Source organism: Vanellus vanellus (genome assembly GCF_965231255.1).
Source record: "Vanellus vanellus genome assembly, chromosome: 13".
NCBI lineage: Eukaryota > Metazoa > Chordata > Aves > Charadriiformes > Charadriidae > Vanellus > Vanellus vanellus.
In genome coordinates, this window is record NC_138918.1 from 17,468,905 (window position 1) to 17,488,184 (window position 19,280).

The 19,280-nt window shown below is 37.6% G+C and overlaps 1 protein-coding gene across 1 annotated transcript in view; it reads right to left on the reverse strand.

Annotated features, from left to right (window-relative positions):
* SLIT3 (slit guidance ligand 3) overlaps positions 1 to 19,280 on the reverse strand; it is a gene marked incomplete at its 5' end in the record, with an annotated part of 534,750 nt that overhangs the window by 153,285 nt on the left and 362,185 nt on the right. Inside the window, 3 exons of the mRNA XM_082489776.1 lie at positions 1,134 to 1,205; positions 11,353 to 11,424; positions 17,473 to 17,544. Of these exons, the coding sequence (XP_082345902.1) occupies positions 1,134 to 1,205; positions 11,353 to 11,424; positions 17,473 to 17,544 (216 nt within the window). The remainder of the gene's footprint in view (positions 1 to 1,133; positions 1,206 to 11,352; positions 11,425 to 17,472; positions 17,545 to 19,280) is intronic.

Sequence of the window (19,280 nt, forward strand, 5' to 3'; positions counted from 1 at the left end):
GTGGTCCATGTTTGCAACTAAGATCTTACGGATAAATTATACACCTTCACTTAACATATAATTTCAATTATTTCATATTTCAGTTCTTTGGCTTTGCTCATGGATTTTTACTCTAAATCTATGCTTATTTTTATGTAAGTGGAGCAAAGACTGCAATCATAGAGTGACACGTTCAATGGTTATCATGAACGTTCGGACATTCATTTCTGGTTATGTCAAGACAGTCAGAAAAGGCTTAAAATAACATGTCTAAAAGCTACTTTTTATTTTATATTTTATATAATTTATTGTTTGAGGGTGGAGAATTGATTAATTTACCATATATCACCTTTATTTTCTGAGTGCATCATCCATGACGGTAATCAGAATGTTAGGAATACATATTAAACCCACTTCACTTCTCCCTCTACTGACTGGCTGGAACAGTAGCTGATTTCCTTCTCTTTGAAGGAGTTACGGGTTTCCAATGTGATTACAGAGACAAGAGTGAGTGAAATTTGCAATTTCACATTTGGCTTCGGAAATTTTTTATGCTACATTAATAAATACTGAAGAGTGTATGATTTATGTCTTACCCTGATCATGACTGTGTGTTAAATCACACATGGCATAAAATACTTGAATACACAATATATTCTGAAGCCATTTCTCTTACAATTCAGCCACAATTGGCATAATAAGAATATGGAACTAAGCATGGCTCGCAACAATAAGATCTTTGATATTGCCATTTTGCTTGCATGTGCAGCTACTTGCAACACAGTAGCCCTCAAGGATCTAGATATTCAACCACAAATGCAAAATGTGTAAAAACAATCAATCAGATGGCATACCCACTCGTACAACAGCCGGTGACTAAATTTCCTTTCTTGGACTTCACCGAGTCTCTCATTTCCTCCCCACACTTAAATCCTGTGTGTCTATTGCCCATTATACACACTGAGCTATAAAACTGTTGGCACCTTCCTTTTTTTTCAGCCCCTGCCTCCCTCTTGCCTGACACAGAAAGAACAGACTAGCAAGTCCCAGTGAGTTTTCAGTGGAAAAGGTGATTATATTAATGTCAGAAGCTGAAAAAACCCAGTAAATCTAGCTAGACTGTGAAATAAAGAAGAGGAAGGGATCATACTCACAGCAGCTGCAGAGACACAAGATCATCAAAAAGGCCCTGGGGAATCTCTGTGATCTTGTTTCCATAGAGCACTCTGAAAGATTCAGGAAGACAAAATAAATCTTAAGTAACAGACCAGTTTAGTGTCCTCCCACATCTCTGCATTATCATCTTTATTGATCTTGTGCACCATGCCCAGGCTCTGTGGGCATTTCATTTAACTACTGATCTCATTTTCTTTTCAGGGAGCACACGGTACAAAATGAGTCGTTATGATTCAGGGTTCGTCTGGTGTTGGAAAGCATTTTTAATGTAGAAACTGGACATCATCCAAAAACTGTATCTGAAATATTTTTCATTCTGTTGAGGGATTTTTCTCCACCCTTTTTAGAAATATTTTAACCATTGAAAGGCACATTGCCTGACACAAAAAACTAGAATTCTGCTCAGTGATACTGAATTTAAAAGCCAGGGAGCACTAGCTGGTTGTAGATAAAACTTCATATAACTGAATCTCTTAAGATATAATAATTGGCAGGAAATGTGACACAGGCATCATTGGATAAAATATTATGGCTTCACCAGCTGCTGTTACCATTTCAACTAGCTAATGTAAAGAAATTTAGCCTGAACTGGAAATAGACAGATATTTCAGAAACTCAAAAATAATTTAGTTTAATTTACTTATAAAAAATCAGTAAAGATTTAATAACACGAATGAGAGTCACTGTATATATTTCTTCCACCATAAATACATACAACTCAATACCCACAATTCAGTTTTAATATTAAAAATATTTCTTTTTTTAAATGGAAAAATGCACATATAGTATCCTCAGAAACTGAACTAAAGGGAAAAACAGACAAAACCACCATTATGCTAAGATGTGTTACCTAGGGATCAGAGCAAAATCATATATGACAGGAACACCTGAATTTCAATCATGGCTAAAGTATTAATTCATATTATTTCTGCAAGTTGATAAAATTTGTCAAAACCAGAAAGTAAGTTAGGAGCTTATATGTTTCCCGGTAAAAGAGAAGAGGATTAGGCTCCCTCTGAAAATTTTACACCTTACCTAAACAATTGAATAGACTTCAAATTGAGGAAAACAGTATTTATGTAATTTCTGTGGTCTACATAGGACATGGTAAATGGTTATAAACCAGCTCATGTCAAAACTTTGTTGCTTATGTGTCACTAAACTGGTTAATTTCCTAACTGTTTAATGTGGAATAATATGCTAGCGATGAATCAAATAGCTATGTGAGGCTGGCTGAAATTCTGGTTTACCCTGTCTTTCAACATTTAAAATATCACGGTGAGTTGAACATACCGAAAAACAAGCACTTAGCATGATGGACCATTTACAATACCCTGTGGCCTTCCCAGAGTATCACCACTTCAGTGTACTCTTCATCAGTCATCGGAAGTGGGAGAGTTCCCAGATCAGCTCATTTCTGAGCCTAAATAAAATAACACCACTTAGATATGAAAATCTAAACTTGAAACTTCATTTTTCATTACTTTTTTAGTTTAGCAGGAACTGAACTGCTACTAAAGAAACTAATGATCACCTAGCATTATTTTTTCTCTAAACAAATGTAACATAATTCCTCTTTATCCATTACAGAGTCAGGAGGCTGTCTTTTAATGTGCTGCTACAGTTAGTGTTTTCTGGGAGCAATGAATGCTAGTACCACTAAATTTTTCTAATTGTTTCCTAATTTCAGCTTCAGAAGACACATACAATTTCCTACTTCAGCAAAATTTCATGCAATGTACATAGATTTTTATACTCTACCCAAAACTAGACAGAAATGATGGCTGAACTTCGAAAAGTCTAGCAGGTCCGTTTAGACAGCAGTTTCAAAATACGACATAATATTCAAGTCACTGAATTTCACTGGGATCTAAAACAACGTCCAAATGGCTGACTCACAGACTTCTTTCTGAACAAACTAACTGGTGTGAGCAAAACCACCAGTTATCAGGAAGCAAAAGGAAAACCGAAATCTCTGCAAATAAAATATTTATAAAAGGTTAAAATATTAGTTAGTGCCCACAGAATCCAGTGTATTTCCATTTCAGTTTCCACTCTTTATGAACAACATTTCTTTAGCAAGTGCATTATGTGTATCCAAAGTTTGGACTATAGGCTCTGCGATCTTAGATGAACATCTTTCTTAGTTTTGTTAAGTAGCAGGATTATCAATGCTGATCAATAATGCATGATACTATAGCGTATAAGAAAGGGTTCAGAAGCCAAGCTTTACAAAATGCCCATGGAAAGAAGTAAAAAAAATCCCCACTCCAGACTAAGGGTTATTCTGGCTGTAGAGGTAAAAACATTTATGTAAAGTAAAACGTTAAAGGAACCCCAACACTCACACCCAGTGCAGTTGTTAGTTATGTTACCACTAAACGCAAATATCAAAATAAGACTCTTATTATAGTAATTTTTCATTTACTGTTAACTTAAGAGACGGAAGATCACAGTGCAGTGTTACACTGAGTTTGAAACCTTGGATGTGTTTATACGTCCTCTTTATTATGTTGAGCAAAATAAAACTGATGAAAATAGCTTATAAAATAAAACAAAGCTTCAAGTCTTAGAAGCCACGGAAAGAAAGTAAGCATTTTCAAACCTAATTGGGCTTACGTGCATGTGGCACATGAACATTCGAACAAATTAACAGCTAAACAAAAGTCAGTATGAGAGCTCAGGCACTTGTCTCTAATTCATATTCATGTTCAGCACTACACAGAGCCAAATTAGCTAATGCCATTGTCTGCCTGCCACGGCAGAGCTGAAGTCAAACGGTAACACAGAAAAAAGCAAAGAGGAGGGAAGATACATAATGCATTGCATCTCATTTCTTGAGTTCCTTATTTCCATTTACTCTAATAGAAAGCACAGAAACTTTTGCATTCCTCAGAGTTCTCATTTTTTCTGTTTAAGACAGGGAAAGCCTACTCATACCAACAAATACGAGTATGGGTCAGGTTCTTGATCCAATATGCTTTTGTTCTGAATGTACCAACTGTTGCACTCCTAAGAGTACTATGAATGAGTTAGCCTGCAAAAAAAAAACCTGGCCAGGTTAGGTACACTGCATTATTGCAGCCCCTTTCCTCTATGTCCTGTCATTCTGCCCATCTCACTAGCATGCACCGCAATATTTCCAGAACAGCAGCTTTGGGGAAAAAAGAAACCAAACAAAAACCCCAAACAAAAAAATAACTCCAAAAGGCCATATAACAGGAAAATCAGCCAAGTCAATTCAAGAACTTGATTTAAATCTCCGATGCTTTTACCAACAGAGATAAATTTTAGGAGATTTGCCTATGGCATCACAAATTCTAAAAATGTGTTTTACTTGCATCCCTCACATCGGCTGCAGGACATGTAGGTGTCCTTGCTACTGTGCAAGATTGGCACAGCAATACAACCCTCCTCCTATCCCCTAGCACCTGAAATTTTAGATCAAAAATATTTTTTATTAAAAATACACTAGCAAAGTTAATACGTAATAAAAATAAAATCAGCTCAGTAATTGCTGCCAATAGACAGCGAATCAGTACAACATTTATTAGAACACAAAAAAATTACTAAAACTTTTATTGTGTGCTCCTGATTGTTCATTTGCTTCTCAACTTTGCTGGGAGACCAAGTTAGTCACAGGTCCGACAAATACTATTTACTGTCAGGTGGAGAAGATATTACCCTAAACATGATGTACATTTTGGGAGAAAGAGAAAAGTAAGCTATAGCTTAGCTCTATATTCACAATGCTAATCTTAAAAGTAGCAAGTAGAGACTAAGCCAAAACTGACGGAGAGACCAGTAGGCAGCCTTTTTCTTACTGTTCCATTCTTTCTCTTCTCACCACACATGGGAATCTCTTTTACAAAGATGGAAACCAGTTTGAATAGAAAAAACAGTTATAAAGATGTGCAAACACATCTGACTTGCCAGTGCATGAATTTTATTCTTGTCTTTTCTGCAAGGTACGTATATCTAATACCAGAATGACCAGTGTGAACAATCATTCCCTGTATTTTTAACTCAGGCAAACTTTTCTCAAATTTTTTGCAGGTGGCTTTCTAACATCAGCCAGCTGCTGTTATGGCACAGGTGCAGCTGAGCCATCTGAGGGCTATATCCTTAGTGGCACGCAGAGCCATCAGCTTGCCAGTTCACAGCTAAATGCTTTCAGTGTGGCCACAAACCACAAGCTGCAGTTCTTCAAAAGTACCTGGCAGGCTGGCTTGCAACTTGCAGCAGTTTTCAGGCTGCCGTCAACCTTCCAAACAATGGGAAGGACAACACGCATAAAGCACAGACCCCAGGCTGCACTGCAAGCATTGGAGGAGATCCCTGGAAGACGCACCCTATTCAGCTGAAGAGTTATTATGGATCTGCAATAAGAAATTATATAAATACATAAAAGTCATAATGGGGCGTTACGTTTATTCAGCCTGATTCTGGCATATTTTAATTTTCCCTCCAAAATGTATCTATTCCAAGACACAATTAAATATTAAATTTCCAGTTTAACAATTGTTACTACTAAACTTCAAGTTTTACAGATCAATCCAACTGATGTTCTAAGTAGTTAAAGATTAAACAGTGAAAATAGCCACTGCAGAGATTCATCTAAAAGCTTGGGATATACCAAAGAAAATATTGGAATCACACATAGCGACCAGTATGTTATCTTGGGTGAGAATGCAATTAAGCACGTCACAAACCTTCAGCGACATAAGTCTCACTGATTCTTCACATTCTCTAGACATTCTGACCTCTTGAACAATGCTAAAATTAAGGAATTTGCAAAGACTTTACCAACACATGGCATTTCATATGCACTGAAGTTTCAGCATACCACCTTCTAAGGGTGTGAAACAGTAATTGCCGTGTTGTCTTTATTTTAGTTTGTCAGCCTACCTTACTTGCAAATGTAGTTGCAGTTTAGCTGCTTTGGTAAGTCAGATCCCAAAATATGGAGATTGTTCCCTGGGAGGTGACACAGAACTTTTTTGAGGTATGAAAGCCTAGCACAAAATCCCTTACTCTAGACCATATGGTTTCCAGCTAAGTGTTCCTTTATTTTGGCTTGGCTGAAACATTCTTACTGAAGTGTCAAATTTTGACTTTATGCAATGTCTTTTTCAGTCCTCAGAATGCTTTTAACTTTCCTTCACTGTGAAAACAATTCTTGCTAGGAAGAATTATATTTCCCAAGCTACGTACAATGGCACAGGCTCAATAAGAATTCAAGTTTTCAAAAGAGAAGGAATTGATAGGGGTAAAAACAGCAATAAATTTCTAATATCTGAAAGAAACACCAGGCATGTAATTTTTTTTCCCCTGTACTATTTCATATTTCTTCAGAACAAGTTAGACTAAATAAATCACAGTAAAACTATCCAAAGCAATTTGTTACCTTAAAATAAGTTTGGCAGTTATTGCAATAGACAGTGTTTTATTGCAGATTTCAAATCACCATGAATGACACCACATACATCATCACGGAGCAGATGATGGTCTAAATGGGACTGGTATGTCAAAATCTAAGCTGTCTCTTGTCTTTGTGCCCAGGCTGATCTCAGCTTTTAAATTGTTCACTAGCCTAATTCAGTATGTGAACAAAAGCAAAGGAATTCTCCCTCTGCAGCGGTCTAAAATATATTCATTCAGTTTAACACATTGAAGGCTTAGACTATTTTGTCATATCTCATAAAATGTCCCCACACAGTCTGGATACGGCCTTCCAAACCTACATTTGTGGGAAGTTTACTGACCCCAAGAATAACCTTTATCTTTGATACTATTAACAATAACCAAATGCTGATACAATCGTCTCACTGATATTAGACAGATTTTGAGTTGATTAAATGAAAAATTAATTTACTTCAGAAAGCACATGCAGTGATCTCGAAACATGAAACTTTTTCTAACTTAGCCCCCGTGTTCTGCAGTGAGTTATTAACCGCACCAACTCCAGCAAAGGGCAATTCTAACTATGTAACGCAAACATAATGTACTACAAATATAGCATTTCCAAACTTTTGCTTAAAATGAAGATAACACGTTCTTTTGCAAACAATCAATTTTGCCACACTTCTCAGTGCAAGGGTAATATTTGCTCTCATGTTTATATGGAAAGAAGTACTGGATGGCAAGACTAATCCCTCCAACACAAAAGCCATGGCTACACTGTCACAGCTCAGTTACATCTATGCTGCTTACTGTTTTTTTAGACAAATCATTCTAATGATTTGTTTTTCATCTTGGATATTTCCTATGGTCCCAAGTAACTGCAGTATCACTACACCTCACAGCCTTCAATGTATATACACCCTTGTATCATCTCTTGGAGGTAGAGAAGTATTTCCAAATTTCAAGAGAAGAGACTGTTATAGACAAAGCAGTTGATCCGTGCAACAGCTATCACTGAAATTATGCAATATAACTTCTTCCTCCCAAATTCCACAGTAGCATCCTTAAGACTGAAGACCCTTTTTCTCAGGCCTTGATCCACAACACCCTCCATTCCCCACAACAGCTTTATAGCAAGCTCTCCATAACTCTGGTGTCTCAAAACCAGCAGCTGAATCTTACCGTATCTTCAGTTTTGTCCATAAACAGGTTTCAAGTTTGGTTCATACCAAAAATACGCTAAGGATCTAATCCAAGCCCTGGTGCCTAAATATCGAAAGGGAACTTCAGACACTGTAATAGAATTAAACCCACAGAGCACACAGACCCGAAGCTGACCAGTGACTCACAGTGCTACCTCTGTACGTGACACACCAAGGAGAAAAGGAAAAGCCAGAAAACGCTGGGAAGAAGAAAAAAATGTTCTTAAAGAAGAAAGATCCTGGTTTCTTAATGCCCAAGTATTTCTACGAGAAACAGAGTAGAAATTCCTTGTTCCACACGGTCATTATATAAATAGGGAAAAAAATCCCACTGAAAAATGGACATAGAGAAAAAAACATTTTTTTTTCCTGTGTGTGGAGAATGGAGAAGTCTTGAGTCCTTTCAAGCATATCCTTACCTTTCTGTTGCTAAACACAGAGAAAACCTCAGGTAGAAATGGCTTATTTAAAGTGTTAAGATTCTGTGACTTGTTTGACTCCCATAGGTGGATTTCTTGTTAAAGAAAATATATAGATTTAAAATAAAACCTTATGACCTGCTAGCATATGGATCACTTAGCACTTTAAAAAGATTTAAGTTTTCTAAGTTTTAGGGGCAACTGCATCTGTAATAAACATTCCTGTGTTTTGAAAACTGTAATACACCAGTTTTTCTTCCATCTCTACATAGGTGCAATAGGCAGAATACTCTGAGAAACAGTTCTGCCTGGAAACATTAACCTACGTTAACTGGAGAAGAAAGCAGAGTAGCAACCCACTATATATAGGCCTCCATTAGCCAGCTAGGCTAACAATGTTGGCTGTCTTCCAGATAAGCACTTTCACTCTCTTAGACCCACAGGGAGCACTGCAATTGCATGCAAGCAGGGAGTAAAGGGAGGAGCACAAAACAGGAATAATGCAGGGGGAAAAAAAAGCAAGGATTTTAGGCAGTACAGCAGTACTTCATTTTTAATAGAAACAAAGTTGCTTACTTTCATTTGTGCATTAATATTTTCCCCTCCTTTATTCTTGTTTTAACTCAGCTAGCTGAAAAGTCCAGCTGCTCTGTGCACAGACTAAACCTCAACAGCGTCTCATTAAAATGTATGCCACCAATCACATTTGACTTACATATATGAAAAATAGAAGTTACTCTCAGCTGAACTGAAGCATTGTATGTTCCTTCAGGGCATGCACCTGACTAAAGTCATTGGTGCCTGAGGCCCCAGAAAGACTGTCGCTTAAAAGAGAAAACAGTAGTAAGCAAACTGTCTTACTTCATTTCACCTCCTTGTTCTTTCCCCTTTGGCAGTTTCATCGGGAGGGCTGGCACTTCAAAGGAGTCATCTTCTCTCGCACTTACTTGGCTTCCTGTGGTTGACAGAACTGGACTGGTGGCCATACCAGAGATCAGACAAAAGAAGATTCTCTACTTCTCAGAAGTAGAAACCTGGCGGAGGTGCCTTTAGAGAAACCCAGATTCCACGGAACAGCAGATAGTCCTGCTCCATAAAGATATCGAGGGCTCAGAAACTGAAACAACTACAGAAGTGACCAGCAGGGAAGAACCTGCCAGAGGTCTGGGTGACAGGTTATGAAAGATCAGGGAACCAACTCTTGCCTGTCAGCCACAGGAAAAACATTCATAAGGCCTACCTGCAACGAATAGCAAGAGTAAAACCTTTCAAAAGAAAGTAAAAACCAATGGCAAGCACAACGGGCAACTGAACCTAGAGGAGGCGGATGACAATTTCAAGGCTGGAGCTGATACTGTTCTAGAAACCAGTCTCTGAGAGGAGAAACAGACTGTGTGTTACAACAGCTTTGTGTGGCTGAGGTAGAAGGAAACTGGGGTAGAGACAAACACTGAATAAAGACTGCTCAGAGGCAGTTCCATTACTATAGCCCTTTCTGTGCTGCATCTCATATCTCTGCCCTCTCTCTTCCCCTTGTAATCTCCTAGCATTAACTTAAGCACTATTTTACCCACTTGGATATAAACATATTTAAACATCATTTACTTAAAATATCATTTTGGATGACTGGGCAGAGAATACACAGTCATTTCACTTGCTTCTGTGTGCAAGTCAAAACACTATAAATTCCTGCTCAGTTTATATTCTCATTTCCTCTCTGTCCTCTCCGATGCGTTCTCTCCCACTCCTGAAGCCACCTGGGGGTATCTGAATTAGCTATAGCTAAAGTTGAATAACTTCTGAATCAGGAAGTTGACCCCAGTAGAAAGGTCTTCCTGTCCAGCTTGCTCCTAGCCAGGAGCTTTGCCAAGACCAGGAAGCTGTAGCATTGCAACATCGGCAGTAGTTGCATACTAAGCCAAAACTGTAGTGTTCAGTAAATGTCATTCTCTTACTGAATCGTTTCCAGAGAGCATTGAGGGATTTGACCATTTCCACAGCATGTTGAATAACACTGCCCTAACTATTCAACAAAGGCTAGCAACACTTAATATATATTTTTGGCATTCTCCCAGCTGGATTCAGGGCACAAAAAAAGGCCCATCCTTCTGCGTACTGGCTCAGAAGTTTACTGCAACATATAAGTTTAGTACTGAATAGCCTTCTAATATTAGCACTAGTCAACAAGTTATATAGGCTGTTAGAATTATCCAGTATCCAGAGAATAAAATACGGCAGCTTTTAGAAATAAACTACACACTTAGAAATCAAACTGTTATATGAATATTAATGACTAAATGTTTTAAAACTGTCTTTGAAATTAATGCAGGTAAGCATCATTCTAGTTGAGCCTATCCTCTTCTGTCAACCTGGGGCTCTTTCTAACACTCTAGTCTACTTCATTCTCCATATGCAGCTTCTGACCTTGTACTAGTCCTTTTACCCATTTAAAGCTCTACTGTTTAATAGTGCTGCGGGTAGCTAGGTTGAAATATAGCTGCATTTAAATTCAACTTGGTGCTAAAACAGTTTCTGTGTTCTATAAGGAGAAATGTACGGTTGTCAAGAGATCCCGCCTTCCTTTTATCTTCTGTATGAAGTCCTATTTTAGTCACCTTCCAGCTTAATAATGTAGTAATTACACCTAAAAAATATAAGCATTTTCTTAAGAGCTTAGGCTCATCCCTAACTAGTTTGCAAAAAACTCCAAAATCAAATAAAGAAAAAAAACTCACAAGAGAGTACAAATTCAGTTCTTTAATACAGAAGAAAAATTCAGTATGAAAGTCTTTCCCTTAACTCCTCCCTGATTAACACCACCAAACAGTGCCTGAGGTACGATGAGGGTTTTGTGTGCCACGGTGAGTTGGCGGGCATGGATTAGCCTGCAGGAGCACACGTACGGTAGATCAGCTAATGCACTGGCTGTGAAGAAGTGAACAAGTCCGTAACCTTGGGGGTGTTCACCTATAAAAAAGCTTACTAGAGATGTGTAAACCGTTCCTCCTTCTAACCTTCATGACCAATTTTTCATTTACAAAAGATTAGACGCTTCACACAAGCTGGCAATTGCACACAGAAACATAAGTTCTCCCAGACAGCACATTATCATTTTTATTTCTCGTACATACACGCTCTCCCCAAATGCCCATTCAGTTCTATTTTCTACTTACAATGAAATGAGAGATTTCAAGCCTTTGAATGCATCGGGCGCAATGTCAGATATTTGATTCTTGCTGATGTCTCTGTAAAGAGAAGGGAGGATTAAAAATATACTTGTAAACAGAAATTTCATGAAAATATTTTAGCTGGAGTTTACCAGAAGAATATAGTTCATATAAAAATAGAACTAAAACATTGTATTACCCCAGCAAAATTATGAACTATGTAAGGACACAGATAAGCAAATTCCAGGAATGATTCGGAAAACATCCATCAGTATGACAGGCCACAGCCTCAATAAATTGGTGGCTCCCCTGTTAATAATGTCTTTCATTTTACGGACATTGAAACAAAGAATTTTATGAGGAGCTTTGAAGAACAACAGTGAGGTAGCCCATTGAATAAAAACTGTTGATAAAACCATCTTAAGAACTATTAATAATGGACTTTAATATTAATAAGAACTATTAATAATGGCATCGTGACTCTGTGGAGTGGCTCTCAAGCATGAGGAACAGCCTGTGACAAAGAATAACAGCTGTCTGTATAAATGCAGGCACGGAAGGCTAACTTTGTAACAGCACAAAATATCATAGTTTGAATTTGAGTGAAATGATAGATAAGGTGAGGAGAGGTTCTAAGGTAGCTGGAAAGCGCTGGGAGGACATGCAGTGAGGAAGACAGTGGGATTAATGGTGTCAGCATGGTGTAGGCACCAGGGGAGTGGCTTCTGAGGCAGCAAGACTGTGTTTGTCTAAGAGAAGAAACCTTGTGGTAAATGAGATGTAAAGATGCACATATTCATAAGTACCAGAAACATGTACTATAGGCAAACAAAATTCCCATCAAAACCCTAGGAAATTCCACTAAGGGTTTGTCTCAATTTACATGAAACAATATCAATAATTCTTAGGATGATAAAATGCTTCTGAGGTAACACTTTTCCCACATCATCTCTGTTTAACACCAATGGGAAAAGGGATGGGAAACAGACTGCCCAGCCCCCATCACAAAGCAGGCACCAGTGTCACTGAGGAGTTTGGCACTGTACCAGCGATACTTGGTTTTTAATGGCCTAGAGAAAACAAGCAGTGCAAAATTCTACCGTGACCTTGATCTGGTGAGACAGGCGAGAAGAGGGTTGACGCAGCACTTACAGGTCTGCCTAGAGTTTTCAGACACTAGGGAAAGCCTTCGAGCATCTGAATGGAAATCATGGACCTTTGAAGCCAGCAGCACGGCAGGGAACACCCAGCACGTTGCAGACCCTGTCAGGGAGCCCCAGCAAGATTCCGCCCCTTCAGCTATGACGCGAGTGGAATTCAGTTCTAGCCTGCTGTCATTTTCAAGGGAAAGTGTCTTCCTGCTTTGGAAAATACCCTTCAGTTTGAATCACAACCAAACAAGTACACAAAGATAAATATAGACTACAATATAATTTCTTCCTACATGGAGCCGAATTCACGACACTTGGGACCCAGACGCTCAGAACTGGGTGCCTTATCAGCACTGTCACTGCATTCCAATCTTTCTGTCAATCAGCTCAAGCAGGTGCTTAGCTACAGGCATAACCTTCAGCCATCTCGTTGCATTCACTGACAGTTGGTATCAGCTTGTATCAGTAGTATGAAATCTTTTCACTGATAGCTGAAGCTGGAGTAATAACAGTATTTCCTGTACATCCTCACTGTTATTTCCACTGGGGCACATGCTAAGGATCCCAGTCAGACTAAATAAACATCACTTGAACAAGAACTTAGGAATCAGAAAGTAAGGAGGTTTTCCATTCTATACGTGTTTTGTGCAACCAATTATGTTGGTTAAAATTCTAATGAAGTCCTCTAACTGTTTTCAAATCTAGCCACATAAAGTGGGATTTTCTTTGGTTCTTTTATAAGGGTCATGAAATAACTGGTCTGCAATCTACTGATGTTTTCTATTACAACATCCTGCCTACAAGGACAGCATTCAGCGAAAGTTTCCAGTTCTTCAGCTCAAGTCACAGCAGCCAGTTTTCTGATGGTGAATATCTATTTTTATACAGGTTTTTGTGAAAATTGTTTAGTCTGCCTGGTAGCATTTGCTGCTTTTTATCTAGTAACTCTTAGGTAAGCAGAAGCCTGATGTGAATCTGTGCTATCTATTTATTGAGGAACATATTAAGACCTCTTAGAATGACACGAAATCGTGAGTTTGCTGAAGAATGACAAGCATCTGAAAAGGGGCATCTAGTTTTTGAAACAAGTATTTCAGCACTATTTTATTGATTTGCTACATTTCAACATTTCCATCCTTTCTCTCTCCCCATGACCGGACGCTAATGAGTGTATAACTAATGGTGCCTGAACATGCATAAATGCCATGCTGGGTGATGACACTCACTCACTTCATGCAGATGCACTACAATCAGCATTAGAAGATAATTAGACACATTATTTCCTTTCCATTAGAGCCCAAGCTCCACTGCTGTTGGATAAGGAGGCTCTATCTCCTTCTGACTTGACTGAGGCAAAGGCATTCAATTATGTCCTTGTACTTTTGTTCCCTTCCTTTGGTCTGCCTTGCTAAGATCACCCTATTCTGTGCTTGATTTACATCAAGACAAAGAGATACGGGTTTTTCTAACCTGCATGACTAAGTCAATTTACATCACACAAGGTTCATTTTCATAGTTTAGGGTATCTCTGAATCACTCAGTGGAAATGTGGCTCTTTAGCCGGGAATGTAATAAACTTATCAGGATTCCACCCAGGCAGGGAATACATTATTCACCTCATACTGGTCTCCCCGCACCTCTCTGACAGCATGACAGAGATCTTCTTTCTAAAGGCTGTTGAACACACCTTGGAGGGCGGCTGTGCTCAGTCACCTGTTAGGGACATAACTTGTTTCTGACTTTGCATCAGGGCAGCAAGGATACCTTGTGAGTCACTGTATAACACATGACTGTATGGCTTAAATGTCTTTACTGTAAAAGGTTTTGAAACAAAACAGATTTAATTTTAGATGCAGCCAAATGCAAAACTATTAATAGCATTGGATGAATATTCTCTTTGTCGACTAACATTATTGGAAACAGATTACTTGATTATCTCTAACATGTAAAATGGACTGTTCTCTTTTGACAAGAGTACTCGGCAAAAATCCATGTCATATATGGTTTAGTTTTTAGAAGCTGCTTAACAAAAGTAGCAATGCCACAGAGCTACTGGGAAGGCTGTGAAATCTCAATGTGTTTTCTGCTAATATATGGTAAAATTAATTTGACAACATGAAATGCCATTACAAGCATCAGAGCTACAGAGGTACAACCACATCTTTCAAAGTGGCTCTACGGACTTGGCTTTTAGTCTTGTGCTACAAACTTGTAAGTTAAAAGTCTCAGAAAAGCAAAGACAAAATAGGAGGTAATGCCATAAACTTTGGAACTCGTAGGCTAGAAATTACAGAACCACGGTACAAGCACAGCTGCTATGAAAATTAATTCAAAATGGCATGTCTGGGCTTGGATAGTTCATGCAATAATGACAACTTCTATCTCTGGAGATGGGATGCATCTCCTTAAAGCCCCTCAAACCTCTACTAATAGCACGCATAACAAGGATCTGTTACATTCACCCCAAAATCAGGGGAACCATCATCCCAGATAATATAATTCAACTGCATATTTGAATCCTATAGGTGCCAAATCTTCCTTCTGAGACAGATACATTTGGCTTCATGTAATTAATTGGGTGAGAAGATATCGGCAATTATGATGAAGTCCAAGACAAAAGATTTAAGCTCGTTTGCTAAAACCCAATCACCAAACTAACTCTCCTGTCCTGAAAGCTATCGAAGAGATATTCTAAACAGGAAACTTCAACTAGATGAAAATATAACACTTGAATTAATATACATACAACTTCTGCTGTTATCTTGACCTATTAATATCAAGTCATTTAAGGATTATCTTGGACAACTGGCTCTTACCTAAAAATTAATCTCAGTTATCCAATTATTTAAGAAAAGGAAGCTGCATAATCTTGCAGGAAATACTCACTAAACAATCAAAACACTGAAAGTGCTGCACCTGAGCAATCTATTATCCCTAACATTCTCACATACTTTTTCTCCAGGAGAAAAATACAATTCACAATGCTTATACTAACCTCTGAATTATGTAAAAATATATTATGAATAATAGATAATAACAATAATAACAATAATGTTCTTCATTTGTACCCTGGGTAGGGCATCAATGAATTAAATCAATAATCTTCATGCTACTGCACTGCTCATTGAAATCAAAGTAACAGAAATTAAGAAATGCTGACAACTTCAGTGATATCAAACATGTCCTTCCTCTATAAGGAAAAGGATGGATAATTCTTTTGTTTTAAGAGGTAGTCTTTTGACCAAAGTATATTTTTATGCGGGAATCTTGCACACTGAAAAGATGATGTCAATAATGGCTTCAAATAGTCCTAAGTTAAACTTTATGTAACAACAGTGATGCCCAATTTAAAGCCTCAATCTCCAGCAGAAATAGAACTTTAACAAGGAAACAGGTCAATAAACAAATGGCAAAACATCATGTTTGTTATGGGACATTCTGCAGCCTACCTATTCATCCCAAGTTCTTCCACAAAATGCTGTCACGTTAACTTAGCTTTGATACAGATCATCTGGCACAATAATTTATTATTTAACTATGAGTTCAGATCTCAATGAGTATGCCAATTATATTGCAGAAAGCTGTTAACACAACTTGCTAATGGAATTTTGCTGTGAAATTCTAACATTAATCATTTCACATAGTAAGTGCTGCATTGGGCTGAGAAGCTAGTCAAGTTAAAGAACATTTTTTTTTGGTCAACTCCCATAAACCTAGAGTTCACCAGTCATGAAAAATGAAAGGACAGTGAAACAGTGCCAAATCTAAAATTAGTCATACCTCAGAAAGAACTGAAAAAGTTACAAGTTAGGTCACTGAAAAGGAATCCATCATTTTTCACTGAAATTACCGTCTTGCTATCTAATACAGTACTTCTTTAAAAATACATACAGCTATATTGGAAGTGAGACAGAAGAACAGAGACTCTATAAGATTGATTATTTGACCTGTTAAATATTAAGATCCATATTTACAGCTCCTCAGCTCTAGGAACTTGATAAATTTGGGCTGGCAAACACTGTAATTTTACCCTTAAATCCAAAGATACAGTGTAAGCTCATTTCAGTTTCCAAAAGCATTAGCTATCGGATAATCCAGTGTCTTCTGTGAAATAAGCTCACAGTTTCTTAATTCCAGTAAGTACTGTTCACAGCAGAAAACAAGAAGTGTAAAGGCACATTTTTAGCAGTTTTAGCAGCGAGCTATAAAGCCTGAATGACTTGTGGAAGCTACTGGTCTAGCGGTACCCATCAACATCGTGATACTATGGCAAAGCAGGAATAACTTGTTTTATCATTGTCTGTATCATTGTATTACTGTCACAGCATCTCTCATATGTCACTTAAAAATGAAAAGAAAGACCAGCCAGTGGGAATGCCCAGGTTACCTGCATAAGCGTACTTCTACAAATCAGGATTATTTTTTTTAAAACCAAAGAGAAAACACAAGAACTAATAAGAAAAGAATTGCCTGGGTACCATACTGGGGATCAAGAAACAGAGAAAACAAGTTCCAGCAGGTTTCTTTGTTTTCTTCTAAACAGTCAAACCATTTCAACATCAGGACATTGAATGCGCTACAAAAAAAATCCTAACTACTCCGCAAGAACATGCACTCCTGCTATAACTGGGGCCAACTAAATTGAAGAGGTGCAAACAGATACCATAATGGATGACAAAAAAAACAGAACTTAAAGTCTTTTCTGAGGAAGCAGATTTGAAGTTTGAACAGACTAACAAATAATTAGCTCACATTGTTTATAATAGGAAGTGAAATTAAGCATTATTAAGGATTTCATGCATTGTTAGCCATCCTGAACCAAATTCTATTGTTGCTTACACTTTGAAGAGATTATTTGTGGAATCCCCAGTGATTTCAACAGAGAAATTGCCAATATGTTTCTAAAATAAAGATACTGAACTTGAAGCTAGAAGATTCATGATTGCTCTTGCGTGTTGGTCTTATTAAAACTTACATTCTCTTCAGCTTCTTGTACTGGGTAAAAGCTCCAGGGGGAATGATTTTGATGAGGTTTTGTTCCAAACGTCTGAAAACAAACAAAGTAATATACATGTTAACTACACAATTCTAGGACAGGAATAACATTAAACATGATAGCAATTTTTCATATAAATATAAAACAATTTCATAGAGTTTTTAGGCAAAACAAGTTTTTCTTTTGAAAAACACTAAATGGAGAAAATACTGAGAAAATAATCTCATCGATTACACTAAATCTGTATAGAAAAAAGTCACAGGCTATAGAAATTGCACCTTTAAAGGTCATGGAATTAACAAAAAATAGTAGGTATGTTTTATTAGGACTTAGTCAAAGTTAAGGTAGAAAATACAGATCTTTTCCTTGACTAGCTATTCTAAACAGAATGTAGGTATCTAAACTAAAAGCTATGCTATGTTGTGCCATATTAATAAGACAATTCATACTATCAGAGCGACTCAGGAGCAACAATCTGTGGGAACATGCTGCAAAACATAGTGGAATTCACTGCAACACGAATACAGATTTTTAAGGGCGGGGAGGAAGTCCATGTTAAAGCAGAGCAAAAAGGGCTGTATCTTCCTATTTTAACTACCAAATACTGAAGGTGTTCTAAAATATGATCCAGACAACATGAAAATGCTGTTGTTTTCATTTTTGAGATTTGGTTTGAAAGAAGTATTCTTTATGAAGTATCATAAATGCATGTATCACTAACATAAAAGATTCCGCATACAGCAACCACTAAGATTAATTTTCCCAGAAGTATTTTCAAGTCTTTGTCAGCAAGCTCCCGAGATTCCTGCTAAAAGGACTGCCTTCTCAGATGAACCCTAAATATCCATCTCAATTAGAAATGTAAAAGTGGATCACCATACAACAAATTCAAATGACAATGGCAGCTAAAATTCTATAATTGGGGTTGGAACTGAAGGCAAAATTTGATTTTACCTAGCTCTTAGTTATTATTCAAACATTGTGTATTTTCTTCCAAAAATGTCATAAAAAGAACAGCAAAAGTCTGTGGTTGGAAATGGTTTAGAATTGAAATACAAAAACATACTGGAATGATGGAATGAATCACTGCAGTCATTTAGAGCTGCTGCAGCAGTGCAGAGGGGAGAAAAAAATTTTAAAACCAGGAATGGAGATGCAGGGAGAAGTAAATCATGGTTTTTAAAGGACTTGGGAATAATGTAGAGAAAATTTGTAAGGCCCATCAGCCCTCTATTGCACAGCAAATCCTTCTGTTGATCTGTGCTTTCAATAGAAGAAAAGAAAAATCCCCTTGAAAATAAAATATTTTGCCAGCTCAGTTATACTCTAAGAAGCTATTTAAGTCATGAATATTGTGGTAGTTGCACAGTCAACTTGTACAGTCGATGTGCACACACTCTTTTATTTCTGTAGCAGTCTGTTTTAAAGGTTGTGATCAGAGTTAATTCTATTCCTTGTTTTGCGATTTGAATTAGATTTCCCTTCCCGTTGGTCTAAATATAACGTGCTTCATTTCTGGCAAGTCCACAGTGAAATGCAAATTGCTGTAAGCTTCAGCACGCTACTATTGTTGGGTGTTTGTCACCAGAATTAGCAGTACACACACTCTTCCCAGAAAGGCTTTTTGTCAGCTTGCCAGTTTGGTGTTTAACTCCTCCCAAGTGTTTCTATGCAGACACTTCTAGGAACAAAAGAGGGCCATGCCTGTCCAATTCCCTTGCCTTATGGGTGGAAACTGGGGGTTCAGACATGCTGTGCATCGGCATAGCAGTCCTTACAGGGAAATT